Here is a 20,415-nt window from a genome sequence, read left to right on the forward strand (position 1 = left end):
TTCTGAAATGGAACCAGTCTAGGAAAGCAGGTGTATCACATGGTGTTTCTGCTTTAAATGGTGTTTTGTGAGCAACAATCTACAAACGTCTGCCTTTGCAAATATAAACTTAGGCAAACTACCTCTTACAAGAAAGGTGCATTAAAATAGTTATATGCAGACTAGATTTAAAAATAAAAAACAAAGTACAGCAAAAACAGGCTGAAAAATGGCTTGGCATTCACAGCTGAAGAAACTGCCAAATTTGATGGGTCAAACACAGTTCTGGAAACATACCTGCTGAGCCATCAAACCCGCAAATGAACTCTCTTCGGCAGTCACAAGGCGCAATGTATTCACTCTGGGAAAGGTTGAATAAAAGCAAGAAATGAGCATAATGAGGAAAAACAGCAGAGAGGAAACAAAAGCAGTGAAATCATACAGGCCAAGATTAGCTGTTCTCTTCTAATAGTGTTCTTTCAGACAATTTCCCCCCCCCCCAAAAAAAAAAACCTTAAAATTTTGGCATTCTTCAACAGAACATCATTAAGAATTGAGTTCTTCCATTTTTAAGGTTCCACACTTGTTTTACATTTGTTTATTTCATGCCTACCATATAGTTTCCTCTAACATTTCCCCATGTATTCATGTTTATTTCACTTTTGGTTACGTCATTGGTCAGACAAACAAGTCAAGCCTTTGATGTGGCAACATGAGCAGAAGAAACTCCTTCCTATCTCTGATCTTTCAGGTTGTAAAACTAGTGTCTTAGATCTGTGAACTTTGATTAGTTTAATGACATCCTCTGACTGGATTTTAAGAGAAATGCTTGAAAATATGCCTCACCCTAAAAGGTGCCCACTCAAAATCTCACCACTCTCACTTTTCTATATACTCAAGAAATGTATACATGCACCCAGAAACATTCATTGCTCTGTATATACTGTGCAATTCAGGATTTGCTAGGGAAAAATGTATAATTTTTAACAGGTATTTTGGGACTTTCACTCACAAATAAAAACTGGGTAACAGAAATAATGAAGACATAATGCTGGCCTCTTGCAATTTACAATTTGCAACCTGTAGGAAGCCTTGATTAGGCATGCTTCACTCTCCACAACATGAATATTTCCTTCTTTCCTTGTTAGCCTTGGAATTAAATTTTCTCCAGTATTATCCATAGGTAATGCTAACCAATTACATTCTTAACCAGGGCTTGTAAATCAGCTAGAATCTCCATTTCAGATGAGAGTTCTATGGCCCTTTCATACAAGCACTGTAGCACTATAATCCTGCTATAACTTCCATAGCAATATCCTATACAATCCTGGATTGGCAGTTTCAGGAGTGGGTTTAGAATTCCCAGCCAGAGAGCTCTTGTGCCTCACCAAACTGCAAACCCCAAGACTACATAAGATGCAGCTATGGCAGCTGAAGTGGATCCATAGTGCTATAACTATCTAGTGTATGGATGGATTCCTGGTTAGCATTAATCGTGGTTAGCATTAGTCATAGTTAGTATTGCTGAACAACCAATTTTCAATGTTCATGGCAAAATTAAATCACCATCCATAAAGACCTTAGGCAAATTGAGAAGACAGAGAAATATAGATCTGCTTACAATGCATCAGTTAACTTTTGGTGTTACCTGATAACAGTCAGAATTGCGGCCTCTGGGATACATGTGACTCTGGGATCTCATTTTTGTGGCTCCTGAAACTCCCCAGCAGATCTTCAAAGCCCCCCCAAACTATTATGATTTAACTCTCAGTAAGATTGTTGGGCAATTGTTGCCCCCAAAATATGCTGAAACATGTGAAAACACACAAAACTATCCCTCGCTCGGCACCCACAGGCACCCCAGGTGCCTATTCTACCCTCAAAACCTATATTTTCCTCTACAAACTGTCTCAAAATGGCAGCAGGGAGTAACTTAAGTCATTACCCGTCACCATTTTGAGAGAGACTACAGTGGAAAATTTGGGCTTCCCAGAAGTATGCCCATGAGATTATTGGAAGCTGCCCCCCACGCAGCTTCCAACCCCTTCTAAATCCACCTGACAGTTAACTGAAACCATATAAAACTGTGCTGTTGTTGTTTTAAAAAAATCATCCCTTTTATTTACTTCATTCATTATAGGGTATTACATTTTTATCCCAACTTTCCTCCAAGGAGTTCAGGGGGGATCCCACTGCCAGCTCCATCCTTTTATCATCACAATAAACCTAAAAGGTAGGTTAGACTGGGAACTAATGACTGGCCCAAGGCTTCCATGTGAGCTTGATGGCCAAGTGAGAATCTGAACTCAAGACTTCGTGATCTAAGTCTGAACTTCTATCCACACAGGATCTGACAAAAGCCTATACAGGAGCAACCAAGGCTTCAGCCATGTTAATAGAGGATAGGTTTTGCTATGATCATGGAAAGTAAGAAACCTAGCGGATACATAACAATCAGCTTTTAGGTCCATTTGCCTCTCTGCACACAAATAACCTGATTAACTGGCCTAGCAGGAAAAGCATAGCACAATGTGTCTGCACCACTGCATTCCTCAAAGGAAGTAAAGAATCTCACAGGTGCTATTCCAGAATTCACAGAAACATGTTAAAAGCCTTGCCAAGTAACCAGAGCTGCAGAGAAACTGATGCTTTGGGCAAGGGAAAAAAACAACATATATCAGCTGCAAAAACAATAAAAGAAGAAACCTTCTTTCCAGCACCTGTGAGTAAAACTAATGTCTATGCATATGTTGTCCCTTTGCCTAAGATGAAGAAGGCACTGTAGTGACAAAATGAGGCAGTATTCTTTGCACAGAGAGGTTAAGGAAATCAGTTCTATATTTATTTATTTATTTACACACACATACACACACACAAACTATCGTAGCTGTATAGATTGGCAGACCATAAGCAAATTAAAGGAAAAGAATCGCTACCCCACTGAGGTCCAATTTACACAATGCTGCTTTGGGGAGTTCTCCTTTCCATACATCAGACACAGACATCTTCTAGGGGTACAGGGACCATTCATGCCCCCCCCCGGTCCAGAAGATCACACCAACCACTTTTAAAATGTTGCCCCCAAATAATGTGCCCAAGACACCTCTGAGGGTATAGTTTAACATTAAAACATAATTTCACACATAAGCAGGCTGATCGTAGACCTTAAAAGGCCTTCCCTTTTTTATATATTCATTTAAAAACATATAATGACCATACCTTTTTATGGTCACCACTGGAAAACAGAAAGAACTAAAACTACATCCACACTGCAGAAGTAATCCAGTCTGGCACCACTCTAACTGCCATGGCTCATGCTACAGAATCCAGGGATTTGTAGTTTGTTGTGGCACCAGACTGCTCTGATAGAGAAGGATAAATAGCTCACAAAACTACAAATCCCAGAATCTCATAGCATGAAATTCCATGGCAGTTAAAGTGGTGTCAAACTGCATTATTTCTGCAGTTTAGAGTTCCAGTGCTGATGCAGGTGTGCAAATCAACTATAATTGCATTTAAATGAACAGAGTTAGAAAGCAGGGATGTCTAGGGGAAGTCCCCAAACAGAATACACTAGTAGTAATACTGCCTGGCTCATCTCTCCCACTCCTGCGATATGAAAATGCAAAGTATACTTTACGGGACTTTATGGAATATATATCCATTAGGAGAGGTACTGATGTACTGTACACATATATCTGTGAATATAAAAAATATGTAATTGTTGATAGACATAATTACATATTGTGGATACAAATTTCAGTTTAACTATGTGCAGTCTGACTAGCACTAAATTATGATTACTTGAGATTTGAAGAAGCAGCTAGCAAACTCCTCCTCTCAGCTAAATCAGAAAAAGAATAATAAGAAGAAGGAGCACACACATTTTTATTTGTCATTAAGATTTTACAATTAAGGGTTAAACAATTAAACCATAAGTTTTCTTTAACCATTGCCTTCTTTCCCATTCCTGTTCCCACTTTTCCATTTCTAATTCCCTTTCTGTCTTCACTCTTTTAAAAAAACTAGGTTGTTTAAGTTACTGGATACATTAACCTGTTGATATATTTTTGCATATATGTTTATTTTTGTATATTTGTGTGATTTGTACATGGAATATGTATTTTTCATTTTGTGTTCTATATTTTGGGTAAAATAACCAATAAAATATTGTGGGGGAGTGGGTTGTTTAAGAAAAATAGTTAAAATAACTTTTCAAATCTCTCCCTTTCGTTCTCTCTCTCTTACACGTGTGTGTGTGTGTGTGTGTGTGTGTGTAATGTTCCTACCTGTTTATACTCTTTTTGAAATGTATCTGTTACACCTCTCACTGCCTCCCTCCAAAAGCAATGACAGGCAACCGGACTGCTTTAGCTTTCTACTTCCCACTTCCCTACCTGGTACTTCAAAGGAAAATGTATCATGTATTTGCTAATTGATTCTCCTTCATGTATTTTACAACACCAAAACGCAGCACAGGTGTACCTCAGCTAACAAAGCCTCTGACAAATCTCTTTTTTGTGTGCATGTGCCTTCAGTCACCTGTCACTGGTAGTGGCCTCATGAATTTCATACTGTTTTCTTAGGCAAGAAATACTCAGAGATGGTTTGCCAGTTCCCTCCTCTGAAATATAGCCTACAGAACCTAGCATTTGTCGGTGCACTCCCATCCAAGTACTAACCAGCGATGGCCCTGCTTAGCTTCCAAGATCAGACAGAACCTGGTGCCTTTAGGGTATTTTGTCTTTTTACAGGAGCCCAGCCCAACACCCCCTCTCCACTTTCTTGTGTCCTATCTATCTGTTTTTTGCAGCATTAACACTGGGTGGATGGAGAAGGAGACTAGAGAAAGACAGACTGTATCTGTCAGCTTGCAGCAGTATATCAGCAGTAAACAATGCAATAAAGCTTGACCTGGAAAAGAATGGGATTCTGTTTGAGGTGATTCTATTCTAACTGTATGTGCTTAGATATAACAGGCAAGGTAAACAACTGCCTCCACTTACTGAGCAAGTGTGAAGAAAAGAGGAAAGCAGATAATGTTGCCTCACCAGCTGTGTAACATGTTGAAAAAGCATAGATCTTTGTTTCACCACCAACATGGAAGTCATAAGAAAAGTGGAAATATTGAAAGAAAAATAAATCATCCCAGGATGCATTTTGGCAAAAACTTTCAAGTGATCTCTAGAAGATTCAAAATGTTTTTTGTTTTGTTTTGTTTTTGTTTTTTGTTTGTTTGTTTTTTTACTTATGGAAGGCTTACCTGACCTGGTTGTTTCATTTCACATATGATAATGTTAGTTTTGAATAAAACACTTGCTGGAACACATTGCTCTTCATTTTTGCAATATAGGAAACTATTCCCTATTCTTTCCATGCTACTTCAACCTCTGGTACCAAAGAAGTAAAGCCCAGGGGCACATCCACTTAGATAACTGAGGTACACCTGTACACTGCTACTAAGAAATGTCTGTCTATATCAAGACAGTCCTGTTTATTACTCCTTGCCCTGACTTACTTTCACCTTAGGAGCAACAGCTCTCTCTCTCTCTCTCTCTCTCTCTCTCTGAACAAGTCACTTCTGATTAGAATCTGCACCCCTAGCTTTTTTCAAAGGGGACATTCATTCTATTAGCAGAAGACATTTTGTACCAAAGCCCATACCTGATGTGCATCTCCTGAAGGTACAACGTAAGCTTGGATTGGCTCTGGAACATATCTGGAGTTTTTCATTGCCTGCCGAAGCTGTTGAAGCAGCCCTGTAGTAATCTTTGGAGCCATGTTCCTACACATAAAAATGGGGGGGGGGGGATGTTAAGGTCCTCTGGATCTGAAACCCAAATATTTCAAAGCCCAGAATGAAAACTCAAACTCTTCAACCAGAATTTGCAAGTAAAATTTCCCTACTTGATCTATAGTATCTCACTATCCCTTATTCTATAGGGGTGGAGGTGGACATACCTTAGAATAATGTTTCCTGGTTCCATCTGCTCTTTGGTGCCTGAACTCTGGCTTAAGTGCTAAACCCTAACCAACTTATTTAGATTTGGATTGCTTGGAAAGAGATGGCTGATAAGTGACAGATTGAAGGAAGTACTATGTAAGGGAAGCACTGAGAGTAACAGATGCTTTGAGGCATTTGAAAGGAAAGACAAGGACACAGGACAGGAAAGAAACAATTCACAAGCTGCTGCTACTGCTTGTGCCATCATGGAGAATGTTCCCATAACCAGTCACTACTTCCTATCTTCTTATTATAGTCACTTGTGAGGAACAACCAGTTGGTCCTACAAAGCCCGATTTCTCAGTGATTGTTCCCCAAGGAAAGGGAACATTTTACTTCTGAACTCATAGCCACTAAATATTCAAGCAAGCAAGCAAGGTGTAGTGATACAGAGTGTTGACCAAACTATGGAGACTGTGTTTGAATCCTCCTTCAGCCTTGCACCAGTCACCTGCATTTTAGCTTAACCTACCTCAAAGTGCTGTTGCAAGGACAAAGTGAAGAAGACAAATTTGAACTCTTTGTAGAACAGGAATGATTTGTCGTTGTGAATTGCCATCAAGTCGACTTTGATATATGGCAATCTTATGAATGAGAATCCTCTAAATCAACCTTTTATCAATATCTTTTCATGATATTTCCAATGTACAATAATCTCAGTTTAGTCATGTTGTCTTATAAGGAGAGTTCAAGCTTGATTGGCTCTTGAACTCATTCATTCGTCTTTTTAGCAGTCTATGATATCCACAGAACCCTCCTCCAGCACCAGATTCAAAATGAGCTGATCCTCTTCCTATCAGCTTTCTCTGCTGTCCAGCTTTCACAACCATACATAGAAATCAGAAATACTGTGGAAAATCCTTACCTTGGTGTTGAATAAGAAATATTGATACTGGTGTAATAAATTAGTGGTTTTTTTATTATTATTATTATATTTTAAACTGATAGTTGGAGACACTGTGCTGAGGGCAAAAACTCAAAAGGATTATTTTTAACCTATTTAGCATTTAGAAGGCATAATTAATTAATTAAATTTAAAATGGGTAAAGCCTTGACAGAGAGCTAGCACAATATAGTGGTTTGAGCACTGGATGAAAACTCTGGACACCAACATTCAAATCTCTACTCAGCCATGGAAACTCACTGAGCAACCTTAGGCAAGTCACACTCTCTCAGCCTCAGAGGAAAGCAAAGGCAAACTCACCTCTGAATAAATCTTGCCAAATAAACCCTGTTATAGGTTCACCTTAGGGTCACCATAAGTCAAAAATGACTTGAAGACACACAATAACAACAACAACGCCTTGACAAGGCCTGGGGGCTGTAATTACTCAACAGGAAGCCATATAAGAGATACAAGAGCTATTTTTGGAACTTCAAATACGACAAGTCACAGAACCCATAGGGATGCTAAATATATAGCTGGCATTTATTTCTATCCCAACACACAACAGTACAAAGTGCACTGTAAATCTGGTATATCACAATTGCAGAAAAACTGTTATTTTCAGTCTGACAGCTTTATTTAGCTCCCTGTGCTGAAAAGACTGGAAAGACTGTTTTCCTTTAGAAATTAAACCATGTTCAGCAAAGAGAAAAACAAAAGGGTTAACATCCTGAAGTGTTGCACCATTTCACATAGAACAGAATCATCTGAAAAGTACCATTAGGTCACATATATCTCTTCCACTAATATACTCATAACAATTCTAAAAATGTAATTCATGTTACAAATCTATTTGTGGCATTCTAGGTATCACAAACAGATACAATGTGATGCTCCATTGTCAACCCCTAACTGTGGGTTTGGTTCCAAAGGAAAGGCAGCCACAGAGGGCAAAGAGAGTATGGAATTGGACTGGGGAAGCGGCCCTGTTATAAAGCAGCTTCTTATATCCTTAATGTTATGGGAAATTTCCATTGGCAAAGATACAGTTGGCCCTCCACATTCGCTGGGGTCAGGGGCACAGGGCCCCATAAAAATTGGAAAACCGCAAACAAAAAAACACTACATTACAACCTGAGAGAACACCTCTATAGGAATTTCTAGGTCCTCCAGTCCAACTCTGTGTTCTACATCTGGCAGAAGCTGACCGTACAATCATTACGGAGGACCTACAAATGCCTAGAGAAGTGTCTTCTCCAGTAATCTCTAAGTCCTCCAGCACAACTCTATGTCAGTTTCCAACAGTCACACAGGAGGAATTAGACATTCCTGGAGAGAACATATTAATCAATTCCACAAAAGTCAAAGCTGCAAATGTGGAGGGCCAACTGTACTTTATTACTAAGACTGAACACCACTAACAGCAACACTCCAGTAAAGAAAACTAGAAGGATACTATAGTACTTCATTAAAAAAAAAAAAAAAGAACCATGGATTTCTAACAGAGTTGCAGATGCCATGGAGTCTACAGCTCATTCTTTTCTTTTCTCTCCTGCAACATTTCCATACTGCTTCTTTGAACTTGACTCCTTCTACAAAATAAAGTCCCACCGAGTTCAATAGGATTTATCTCACAGTAAACATGTTAAGAAACAAGCCAGAATAGTTTTAGTTTTCTCATTTATGGCTATGTATCATTTTATTGAGGGAGAAATCTTTACTTACTCTCACGTCCTTTATTGTGTTACTTCTTTCCCCTCTGAATCCCAGGTTGCTCAGGCTATGACAGAGACACACTATTCTGCTCTTTTCTTGCTTTTCATTAACTCAGCAGTGCCTGACAAAGCAAAGGGCAAAACTTCAAAGGTACAAAGACTTTGGCCACAATAACCTTTTTCTTTCCACAATTGTTAATTGTGAGCAAAGATGGTTGGAGTGATAGAATTGTGACAATTCACAATAGCAGAAGGCAGCATGACATAGGCTGAACTCGAAAACTATGATCAAATGTCTCCTTGGGAAGGAGGTCCAAAGCAACTTTAAACTCCATCCCATGTTACAAGGCTGTGAAGACAAACAGGGTACTTCCACGTTGGTGTTTCTGATCCTTTTGAAAAACAAGGTCAACACTAGTAAGGATCAGGGCCATTTGTAGTCAATATAAAGTTTAATATTGGCCTGCCTAATAAGTGAAAAACATAATTGGGTGACACTTGCAAAGGGTGGACACAGAAGACTCCATGGCTTAATCAGAAACTGCAAGTCCAGGAAGAAGTTTTCCTTTCGGATGCTAAACTTTGCCATGTATTGACTTGGAACATGCTTCCTCAGAGTGCCATGGAGTCTCATTTTTTGGAGGTTTTTAAGCAAAAGCTGGATGTTTATCTGTCGGGGGTGCTTTGGTTCTGTGTTCCTGCATGGCAAGGAGTTGGACTGGATGGCCCTTGAGGTCTCTTCCAACTCTATGGCCCGTTACAGACGGGCCTTAGTATGGAGTCAGTCCATACTAGGGTTAGGAAGGTGCGGTGCTTCTGCACCCCCCTAACCCTAGTACGGACTAAGTCCGTACAAAATGGCGGCGCCCCATCTACATGGGGGCAGCCATGACGACGTCACGACCGCGCCACCTCTATACAGGGCGGCACGGACGTGATGTCGTCACTCCATGCGAGGGCGCTTAGTGCGCCCTTTGCGCGGAGCAGGAAGGAGCTCTGTTTCGGAGCTCCTTCTTGGTTTGCGGTGCTGCTTTGCGCGCTGGGCGCAGCCTTCAGACAGCTGCGCCCAGCAATGCAAGGGAGAAAGGGGCCAAGCGGCCCCTTTCTCCTCCTCCCCGCCGCTGCGGGGTGTCCTTGGGGTTTGAAGCCCCAAGGACACCCCTTTCCAGGCTGCGGGGAAGCGGCCGTTTGCCGCTTCCCCGCGGCCTGGAAAGCGGTGGATCGGGGCCTCAGCGGCTGCCGTTCTACCCACTGAGGCCCCGATACCCCGGGGAAAAGGGCGGGTACAGGGCGCCACTTTTCGGCGGTCTGTAACGCACCTATGAGTCTCTGACCTTTTTTTTTTTAATAAGTGACTACCTGATAATTCAGCTTTCTTTTTCCTGTGATATGATGACTGAGTGTAGGACTAGGACTCTGGGAGATGAGGGTTCAAATCTCCACTCAGCCATGGAAACCCACTTGGTGACCCTGGCCAAGTCACATTATCCCAGAAAAGCCACTGGGTGATCTTGGACAATTCACGCTCTCTCAGCCCCAGAAGAAGGCAAAGGCAAATCTCCTCTGAGAAAACCATACCAAAAAAACCCAAACCATGATAGGGTTGCCATACGTTGGAAATGACTTGAAGACACACAAAATACATATAAGAAGGCATCAGTGGCAAACAACCTCTGAACAAATCTCGTCAAGTAAACCTTATGACAAGCTCACTGTATGTCAAAGGTAAAGGCTCACAAATGCAATGACTTAACTCCCCCCCACCCACATCATGTACTACTCCCTGCCCTTGGTACACTTTTACCATGTCCTTCCTCCAAAAGGATCTAGATAGCTTACAAGCTTCACACATACTTTTATCTTGATAGGTATCAGGACTATGCAGCTCAGAGTTGGCCACACTGAAATCCTGGACAGACAGTCAAAGGCCCGTTCTGCATGGGCAAAAAGTACGTACTAGGTACGTACTAGGGTTATGAAAGGGCGTCCCTTCCGGACACCCTAACCCTAGTACGTACCTAGTATGTACAAAATGGCGGCACCCTATACACATGGGTGCTGCCATTTTGACATCGCAGACGCTTAACGTCCGCACATCGTGGCGCAGAAATGACGCCATAAGTGCGCCATTGGCCTCTTGTGGCATCATTACCGCACTGCAAAAAGAAGCCGCTTTGTTGCAGCTTCTTTTTCCACCACCGGGAACCCTCCCCGTTGGGAAGCTGAGGCTTCCTGGCGGCAGAAACGGAGGCGCCGGCAGACCACCCTTTTTGGGCGGTCTGTAAAGCGCCAAACACAATTTTTCTCCCAGACTATGCTTTTGCATTCAAAGCATGTATTCTCCTGCTGTCTTACAGGCTTTATCCTCAGAAGAGCCCTGTAGCACATATTGGACTGAGGCAAAATAGCAGGCCCAATGTCACAAAGTCAGCTGCATGATTAAAGGAGGAATTGAATCTGGACAACCTTGGCTTAGTCCAGCATGCCAACCATTATACATGGAGCCAATACTAGTTTAGTGTGATACTTATATGCTGCTTTTTCGTGTAGCTTTCAACAAAAATACTAAATGCAATAAAATGAGGGTAAGGGAACTGCACAGCATACAGAAAGTAAATAGGGAGATTTTTTTTCCATTATGTTTCATCATTCGGTGAAGTGGAATACTAGGAGATTGAGGACAGACAAAAAGAAGCTGTACTTCTATGCACAGTATTCATACAGCAGAATGTACTGCTTCAAGAGGTGCTGATGGTTTCCAACCTAGACAGCTTTCAAAAGGGATTAGTAAAATGCATTGAATGAAAAGCTATCAATGGCAGTTTACAGACTGCCCCTTTGGGGCGGCCTGCACCCACCCTTTTCCCCAAGAGATTGGGGCCTCAGCTGCCACAGCAGCAGTCCTGAGGCCCCGATCTGCTGCTTTTCCAGGCCGCAGGGCAGCGGCAAAAGACCGCTTCCCCACAGCCTAGAAAGGGGTGTCCTTGGGGTTTCAAGCTTCAAGCCCCAAGGACACCCCAACAGTGGCAGGGAAAGGGAGAAAGGGGCCACTCGGGCCCTTTCTCCTTTGTGTCACTAGTGCAGCTGTGAAAAGGCTGCGCCAGCGACACAAAACCAAGGAGCTCCAAAATGGAGCTCCTTCCAGCGCTGCGGAAAGGGTGCCACAGGCGCCCTTCCATGGCGCCAGGACATCACGTCCACATCGCTCCATTTGGCGGCGGCACAGCCGTGCTGTCGTAATGGCAGTGCCCATGTGGACAGGGCGCCACCATTTTGTATGTACTCTGTACGTACTAGGGTTGGAGGCGTCTAAAAGAGGCGCCCCCAGGCAACCCTAGTACATATGGAGTACGTACTTGGTTGCCCGTGTATAAAGGGCCCAAAGCTACTTAGTCATGATGCCTATATATTCCTTCCAACAGAAATATGGTGGTTCTTAAGTCTCCATACTAATTGCTAGTGCGCAATCCTCCTTGCTAGCCTCTCATAATCACCTAGCTGGCCATTGTGCAAATGTTCTGCTGAACAAAGTAGATTTCCATGGCCAAGCAGGGATTCAGACCATGGTCTCCAGAGTCATACTCCAGGACTCAAATCACTACACCACACCTATTTATTGTGAGGTTTTCTTGGCAAGTTTCTTCAGAGGGAGTTTGCAATGGCCATCCTCTGAAGGTGAGAGAGTGACTTGCCCAGGGCCACCCAGTGTGTTGCCATGGCTGAGTGAGGAATTCAAACCCTGATCTCCAGAGTTATAATCCAACGCTCAAACCGCTAGAATAAGATGCTTTAGGAATGCGATAAATTGGAAAGGATTTGAAGGCACACAACAACAACATCCAAGAATATCAACATCCAGCACATTAAGGAAAAGATCTAATGTAAAATTAATACATGCTGAGGGAATAACCTCGGTTGAACCGATTAGGATTTATTTCTGAAGATACACAGGATCAGACACAGATCACACTGGACACACATTCACACTCCAGCAATGTGACCAGATATGTCCTCACTGCAAAGGTTCCCAAATAAAAGCTGGAAACATTCATTTAAATGTAAATTCATGTCTCTTTGCCATGCTCAAAATGGAGGCTTTGGAATTCCTCCTGGGCAGAAGGTGGAAATATAGGGTAATGTATGTATAACAAAATATACAAATCTACAGAAAGCGCAAAAACACCAATTACCTGATTTGTTTCAGTTGGATGGCATTACTATTCCATATATGTTCAACTTTATTAGTATGGCTATATTTATAACTTTTTCTTTGTCTTGTTGTATATGCACATTTTTAAGATGTATATTGAATTTTTTTTTAAAAGAATGTTTAAATGTAGGGACATGTCCTTGAAAAAGAGGATGTCTGGTCACCCAGCACACTAGCTTCTTTCATTTAAGAAAAGGAAACTGAAATGTTGCCTCTTCCCAGAAACAGCAAGGACTTTGGACTTTTCTTTCATTTTCCTGTAAACCTGGCTCTGCCGCACGGTCAGAAATACTAAAAGAAAAGGGAGTTCAAGACGGATGGGAGTTTCTTAAAAGGGAGATACTGAAGGCACAATTTCAAACAGTTCTAATGAGGAAGAAAAATGGGAGATGTCTCAAGAAACCAGGATGGATGACTAAGGAACTTTCAACTGAGCTAAGTTTTAAACGGAACATGTATAAGAAATGGAAATACGGGGAAATCACCAAAGAGGAATTCAAATAGCGAGCACGTGTAGGGGTAAAGGAGAAGTCCTAGCAGACTGGAGGAGGGCAAATGTTGTTCCCATCTTCAAAAAGGGGGAAAAGAAGCAACCCAACAATTATTGTCCAGTTAGTCTGACATCAATACCAGGAAAGATTCTGGAGCAGATCATTAAACAGAGAGTCTGTGAACATCTAGAAGGCAATAACATAATCACAAAAAGTCAACATGGGTTTCAGAGAAACAAGTCATGCCAGACAAACCTAAACTCTTTTTTTGAAAATAATTACCAGCTTGGTAGATGAAGGGAATGCTGTGGATATAGTATATCTTGATTTCAGTAAGGCCTTTGACAAGGTTTTCCATGACATTCTTACAAACAAGCTAGTGAAACGTGGGCTAGACAAGGCAACTGTTACATGGATTTGTAATTGGTTGACTGGCCAAACCCAAAAGGTGCTCAACAATGGCTCCTTTTCATCCTGGAGAGAAGTGACCAGTGGGGTCCCATAGGGCTCTGTCCTGGGCCCAGTGCTATTCAACATCTTTATCAATGACTTGGATGACAGAATTGGGAGCATACTTATCAAATTGTGCAGATGACACCAAATTAGGAGGAATAGCTAATACCCCAGAGGACAGGATCAAAATTCAAAATGACCTTAATAGATTAGAAAGCTGGGCCAAAGCTAACAAAATGAATTTCAACACAGAGAAATGTAAGGTACTGCACTTAGGGTGGAAAAATGAAATGAATAGATATAGATGGGTGACACCTGGATGAATGAGACTACGTGTGAAAGGGATCTAGGAGTCCAAGTAGATCACAAATTGAACATGAGTCAACAGTGCGATGCGGCAGCTACCAAGGCCAATGTGATTTTAGGCTGCATCAATAGAACTATAGTGTCTAGATCAAGGGAAGTAATAGTGCCACTCTATTCTGCTCTGGTCAGACCCCACCTGGAATATTGTGTCGAGTTCTGGGCACCACAATTTAAGGACATTGAGAAACTGGAGCGTGTCCAAAGGAAGGCAACCAAAATGGTGAAGGGTCTGGAAACCATGCCCTATGAGGAATGACTTAGGGAGCTGGGGATGTTTAGCCTGGAGAAGAGAAGGTTAAGAGGTGACATGATAGCCCTGTTTAAATATTTGAAGGGATGTCATATTGAGGAGGGAGCTAACTTGTTTTTTGCTGCTCCAGGGACTAGGACCCGGAGCAAAGGCTGCAAGCTACAGGAAAAGAGATTCCACCTCAACATTAGGAGGAACTTCCTGACAGTAAGGGCTGTTCAACAGGGGAACACACTCCCTCGAAGTGTAGTGGAGTATCCCTCCTTGGAGATCTTTAAATAGAGGCTGGATGGCCATCTGTTGGGGATGCTTTGATTAGGATTTCCTGCATGGCAGAATGGGGTTGGACTGGATGGCCCTTGTGGTCTCTTCCAACTCTATGATTCCTTCCATCAAATAAAACATGCTTTTTTGGCAGATCTTTACATATACTATCCTGTGGCCCTTGTTATTCAGTTTGGTTCAAAACCCACTGGAAAAATCATCCAGTTTGAGACTGCTTTCACTGCCCTGGCTCAATGCTAGGGAATCCTGGGAACTGTGGTTTATTGTGGCCCCAGAGCTATCTGACAGATAAGGCTCAATGTCTCACAAATACTACAGCGTCTAGGATCCGCTAGCACTGAGCCAGGGCAAACTAGATTATTTCTACAGTGTGTTTTGGACCTTTGTTGTTGTTGTTTTGTGTGCCTCTAAGTCCTTGGTATGAATTGAGGCACATGGGCAATAAATATCAAAGGATTTCTCCAAAAACTGTTCAAAAATTTATTAGAATTCTGTGGGGCCCCATTGTTCAATGTGTTGTTGTTGTTGTTGTTGTTGTGTCTTCGAGTCCTTTCTGACTTGAATTGTTGTTGCTGGATGCCTTCAAGTCAGAAAGGACTCGCACACAACAACAACAACACATTGAACAATGGAGGTCACAGAATGAGTTTGTGAATTGAGTAAACATGCATAGTGGGCAAACCACACTCAGCCTCAGAGGATGCCCCCCTCTGAAGAAATTTGCTAAGAAAACCCCATAACAGGTTTGCCATAAGTCAGAAAGGACTGGAAGACACACAACAACAACAACAACAACACACTGAACAATGGGGGCCACAGAAAGGGTTTTTGAACTGAGTAAACGTGGACAGTGGTCAAGCCACACTCTCTCAGCCTCAGAAGATGGCCTTTGTGACTTAGGGCCACCCTTAGGTGAACCCTTTCATGGGGCTTTCCTGGCAAGTGTCTCCAAAGGGGTTTTTGCCCTTGCCATCCCCTGAGGCTGAGAGAGTGTGACTTGCCCAAGCTCACCCAATGGGTTTTTCCATGAGCAATGAATCACTGCCCAATAGAGCAGACAATATAGGTCCTATATTATAGGAGGAGACCCAGACACACACAGAGAGACCTCCCTTGGAAAATGCAAGGCATCCATTCTGTCCCTTTGAGGAATGCACCTGTTCTCTCACCTGGTCCTGGCTGTCTGTGTGTTTCCTTTCCTCCCCTTCTCCTCCTCTGCACCATCCGCTTCACTCTTTCCTGGAGGCTGCCATGAAACCCTGACGTCTCCAGCTACCATCAGCCACTGGGGCTGGAGCAGAGGAGGAGCCAGTCTTACAGTGCTGCTCATTCCACTTTGACTGTTGCATTTTGGGGTTTGTAGTCCAGTGAGGCCCTGATGAGGAATCTGGGCTCAAGACAAGAGGCTACTCTTAAGGCAAAACATGGAAAGACAGAATGGTTCCCAATAGGCAAAGGAGTCAGAAAAGGCTGCATCTTATCATCCTGGCAATTCAACTTATATGCAGAAACATATTATGGTTTATTGAAAAACAGGCAACAAAGAGAAATAAATGAATGAATTGGATAGAGATGTTGAAACTGTGTAAACAAGGTATAAGCTAAGAGTATGCTAATTTTAGAGACCACTTTAGCTGTCCTGGCTCAATGCTAGGGAATCCTGGATTTTGTAGTTTTGTGAGACACTTAGGCGGGATACAGACCGCCATAAAGTACGTCTTCTATACGTACTAGGGTTAGGAAGGGGCGGTGCTTCCGCACCCCCCTAACCCTAGTACGTATAGAATACGTACAACATGGCGGCGCCCCTTCCACATGGGCGCCGCCATGTTTACGTATCGGACGCTGAGCGTCCGTACGTGTCGCGGCGCCTATGACGTCGCGAGTCCGCGCCAGGCGCCTCGCGACGTCATAAAGGCGCCGCAAAAAGAAGCTCCGAAATGGAGCTTCTTTTTTGCTCCGCGCGGGAGCCGCGCGGTTTGGCTGCTGCGGCTCCCTCGCGGAGCAAATGGCGCCGGCGGGAGACCGCCGCAAAGCGGCGGTCTGTATCCCGCCATAGCCTCTTCTCTGTCAGAGATCACTCTGGTGCCCACAAAAACTACAGTTCCCAGAATTCCCTAGCACTGAGCCAGGGCAGTTAAAGCAGCCTCAAACTGGATTATTTCTGAAGTGTGTTTTGGACGGAGCAAGGGCCATCACTTCTTTGACCAGCTTCAAAACAAAGTTGAAGACCATCCTGTTCAGAGAAGCATTCCCAGTCATTGCATGATTGTCACTTGCTATTTGATGTTCTTTTGTTGCCTGTGTTATTGAATCATTTCCTGTGTTGCTATGTATTTTATATGTATTATCCTATTATTTCTTAGATTGTACGCCATAGGCAGGTTTACTCTTTTATATTTATTGTTTTTATGTACAGCACTGTGCAAATCTACAGCACTATATAAATAAATAAATAAATAAATACCTTTTCTCTTAAAACACACACACACACAACACACTAAGCAGACAGTGAGGGGAGGAGAGAGGCAGAGGCCATGTTTTAGGTTTTTTTCATAAAGATCTAGTCTGTATTCTGATTTTCATTTTTAAAAAAATACTGTCCAATGTTATGCATTTTCCATAGGTCTAAAACACACTGCAGAAATAATCCAGTTTCAGGCCACTTTAACTGCCCTGCATCACTGCTAGGGAATCCTGGGAATTGTAGTGTCTTGTGACACCAGAGCTCTCTCATAGAGAAGGCTACATGTCTCACCAAACTACAGTTCCCAGGATTCCCTAGCAATGAGCCAGGGCAGTTAAAGCGGTCTCAAACTGGATTATTTCTTCAGTGTGTGTTGTATCTTTGTTGTTGTTGTTGCGTGCCTGGAAGTCCTTTCCAACTTGGTATGGATTGAGGCGTATGGACAATAAATATCAAAAGATTTCTCCAAATAATGTCTCAAACTGGATTATTTCTACAGTATGTTTGGACCTTAGACTTAAACTCTGTTGTGTTCAGTATGGCACATGCCCAGGTAGATGTGCCTGTTTTCACCTTAAGACAGCATGGACATGATGAGATATTGCTTTTAATTGGAAGGTTTTCAAGCTTCCTCTGGACTCTTTCAGTACAGATTTTTAATAAGAAAGGGGCAATATGTTGTAGTTGTATACTTTCAAATCATTTCTGACTTATAGCGATGCTATGATAAGCCTATGACAGGGTTTTCTTGGCAAGATTTGCTCAATGGAGAGTTGCTCTTGCCCATGGTTACCCAATCAATTTCCATGGCCAAGTGGGAAGCCTGACCCCCCCCCCCCAACTCAGCCATAGAAGCCCCCTGAGTGATCTTGGCTGGAAGGCAGACAAACCCCCTTCAGAACAAGAAAACCCCATGATAAGGTCGCCATAAATCAGGAATGACTTGAAGGCACACAACAACAACAATTCAATTGATGAGACCTAACTCATTGGCAATAGCATTAAAATAAAACACTATTTAAAGCCAGGGAGAATACAGACATCTTTATCTGACATTGAAAAAAAAGTATCAGTGCATCTAGCAAATGATTTCAGGACAGACAGATTTCAGGCCCTCCAGATGTTTTGGACTACAACACCCACACTCTCCATCCAGTATTTGTAGATGGGGCTTCCAGGAGCAAAGTACCACTTTTTTAAAAGACCTGCTCCTGGTTGCCATCCTCTCAACCAGGAATAGATTGCAGCACCTCCGTAATCAGGGAGGTTAGGTGATAATTACATTATAGAGTTGTTACTTTTATCTGCAAAACCCTGCAAAGTAGGTTAGGCTGAGAGATAGTGACTGGCCTTGTCAATGTTCATCACAACTAAATAAATGTTTGTACCTAGGGTTCCTTAGTCCATATCTTACGCTACTGACAACACAGGCAAAGATGGAATGCAAGTGGTTTACTACTGGAAATAGATCAGTAGCATATGTCTGGATGTTATCAGACAAGGGAAATTGGAAGTATAATCCAATGGCAATCCGAACGCAATCATGGGGTTTAACGTTGTTGCGTGATAGACTACCACACACAAATGTGGGCAATGGGAAGTCAGTCCAAGTGCAATCATGAGGTTTCACGTTGTTGCGTGATAGACTACCACACGCAAATTCGGGCAATGGCATGCTATTTTCAGGCAATGGGAAGCCAGTTTGAATGCAATTCACATTCACGTAAATTCGCTGAACTAGTGAATTCACGTAAATGTGTTCTGGTCCCACTTTCTTTTCATTCAAAATTAAGAGAAATTCCTCACTTGTGATAAAGTCCCCTGTAATTCTCTATTTACATGCAGGTAAACATGAAAGCAGGAGAGAGAATCATGTAGCCTTCAAGATTCAAGAAGCTCCCATCATTTCTAGCCAGAGTTGCCAATGGAGAGGCTCCTGGGCATTGCAGTCCAACTTCCAGAAGGCTGAAGGATTTTCACCCCTGCTTTAAAGAGCTAATTGAGCTGAGACTTACTTTTAAGTCAACATATGGAAATTAGTGCATTATACACTTCATATGGGTGTGGTGGTTGTAATTGCAGTAAATTATAATTGTTGCTCTTTTGGTCTCAGTGAAATTAATAATTGCTTGTTGTTGCTGTTGTTGTTTTTAGCTGCTCTCAAGGCAACCTCGACTCATTGTGACCCTGTGGATGAGACATCTCCAAGACCCCTTGTTCTCCATTGCTCTGCTTAGGTCTTGTAGATTCAGGCCTATGTTCTCCCTGATTGAGATATCCATCTGGTACATGGTCTTCCTATCTTTCTACTGCCTTCTGCCTTTCCTATCATTTTTTTCCCTAACGTGCCATGACTTCTCATGATGTGACCAAAGTATGATACCCTCAATTTGTTCCTCTTGGCTTCCAGGGAGAGATCAGGATTGATCTGTTCAAGGATTCATTTGTTTGTCTTGCTGGCTGGCCATGGTATCCTCAGTACTCTTCTCCATCACCACATCTTAAATGAGTTGATCTTCTTTTTATCCACTTTCTTTGCTGTCCAGTTCTCACATCCATACATGGTGATGGGCAATACAACGGATTGGATGATTCTTAGTTGCTTACTTGGATCTATACCAGTGGAACCAGCAACAAAATGTTGTCATGTATTCTCACCCCATAAGACATCAGCCACCCTAAAAAAGCTGTAGACACCTGTCATGAAGACATGGAAAAGAGAAAAGTATCAAAACACTTTTTGTCTTCTACTCAGCATGTGAACTGTACTGTAAAATGCTATAAGTCTTGAGTTTGTGGATTAACTCCCAATCCTTGTACTCAATACACTATTAGCAACCAACCGTGAGCAGAGAACTAGTGACATGACTTATGAAGCTTCTTGTTGAGTGGGCCCAAGATACGGATCTCTGGAAACATAAATTTCCAAAAATGTCAAATCAGTTAGTAACACACATAGATAGGTACAATAACTAGTTACTGCAGACACTTATAAGTTACACTTTATTGTTTTCAAGTGACACTAAAGTCATATTTAACTATTCTGAGGGGGAAGTATCCTGGGAAATGTTAGATGCTTGATGTTAGCTCTTTATAGCAATAGCAAGTACATTTCTATACTACTCATAAGTGAACTAGTACCGGTACTCCCTAAGCAATTTACAATGTGTAAGCCAATTGCCCCCAACAAGCTGGGTACTCATTTTACTGACCTACAAAAGTATGGAAGGCTGGTTGGACTTGGATCCCTGCCTTGAATCAAACTCACAACCCCTGCAGTACCAGCATTTAACCACTGCACCACCAGAA

At 42.3% G+C, this 20,415-nt stretch overlaps 1 protein-coding gene across 3 annotated transcripts in view; it reads right to left on the reverse strand.

Moving 5' to 3' along the window:
* Positions 1–19,546, reverse strand: part of LOC149318492 (xaa-Pro aminopeptidase 1-like) — a 58,698-nt gene extending 39,152 nt beyond the window's left edge. The window contains exons 1-4 of one of the 3 annotated variants that reach the window (XM_089509849.1): positions 15,809–15,917; positions 8,595–8,706; positions 5,644–5,764; positions 277–340 (exon numbers count right to left, since the gene is read on the reverse strand). In XM_089509849.1, coding sequence (XP_089365975.1) covers positions 277–340; positions 5,644–5,760 — 181 coding nt within the window. In that variant the 5' untranslated portion in view covers positions 5,761–5,764; positions 8,595–8,706; positions 15,809–15,917. Of the gene's footprint in view, positions 1–276; positions 341–5,643; positions 5,765–8,594; positions 8,707–15,808; positions 15,918–19,489 lie in introns of those variants that run through there. The other 2 variants (XM_089509850.1, XM_089509848.1) reach the window with 2 other exon arrangements.
* Between the last annotated feature and the right edge of the window lie 869 nt (positions 19,547–20,415).

Source organism: Sceloporus occidentalis, unplaced genomic scaffold (assembly GCF_023333645.1).
Source record: "Sceloporus occidentalis isolate IW3139 unplaced genomic scaffold, rSceOcc1.0.p SCAF_2, whole genome shotgun sequence".
Classification (NCBI taxonomy): Eukaryota; Metazoa; Chordata; class Lepidosauria; order Squamata; family Phrynosomatidae; genus Sceloporus; species Sceloporus occidentalis.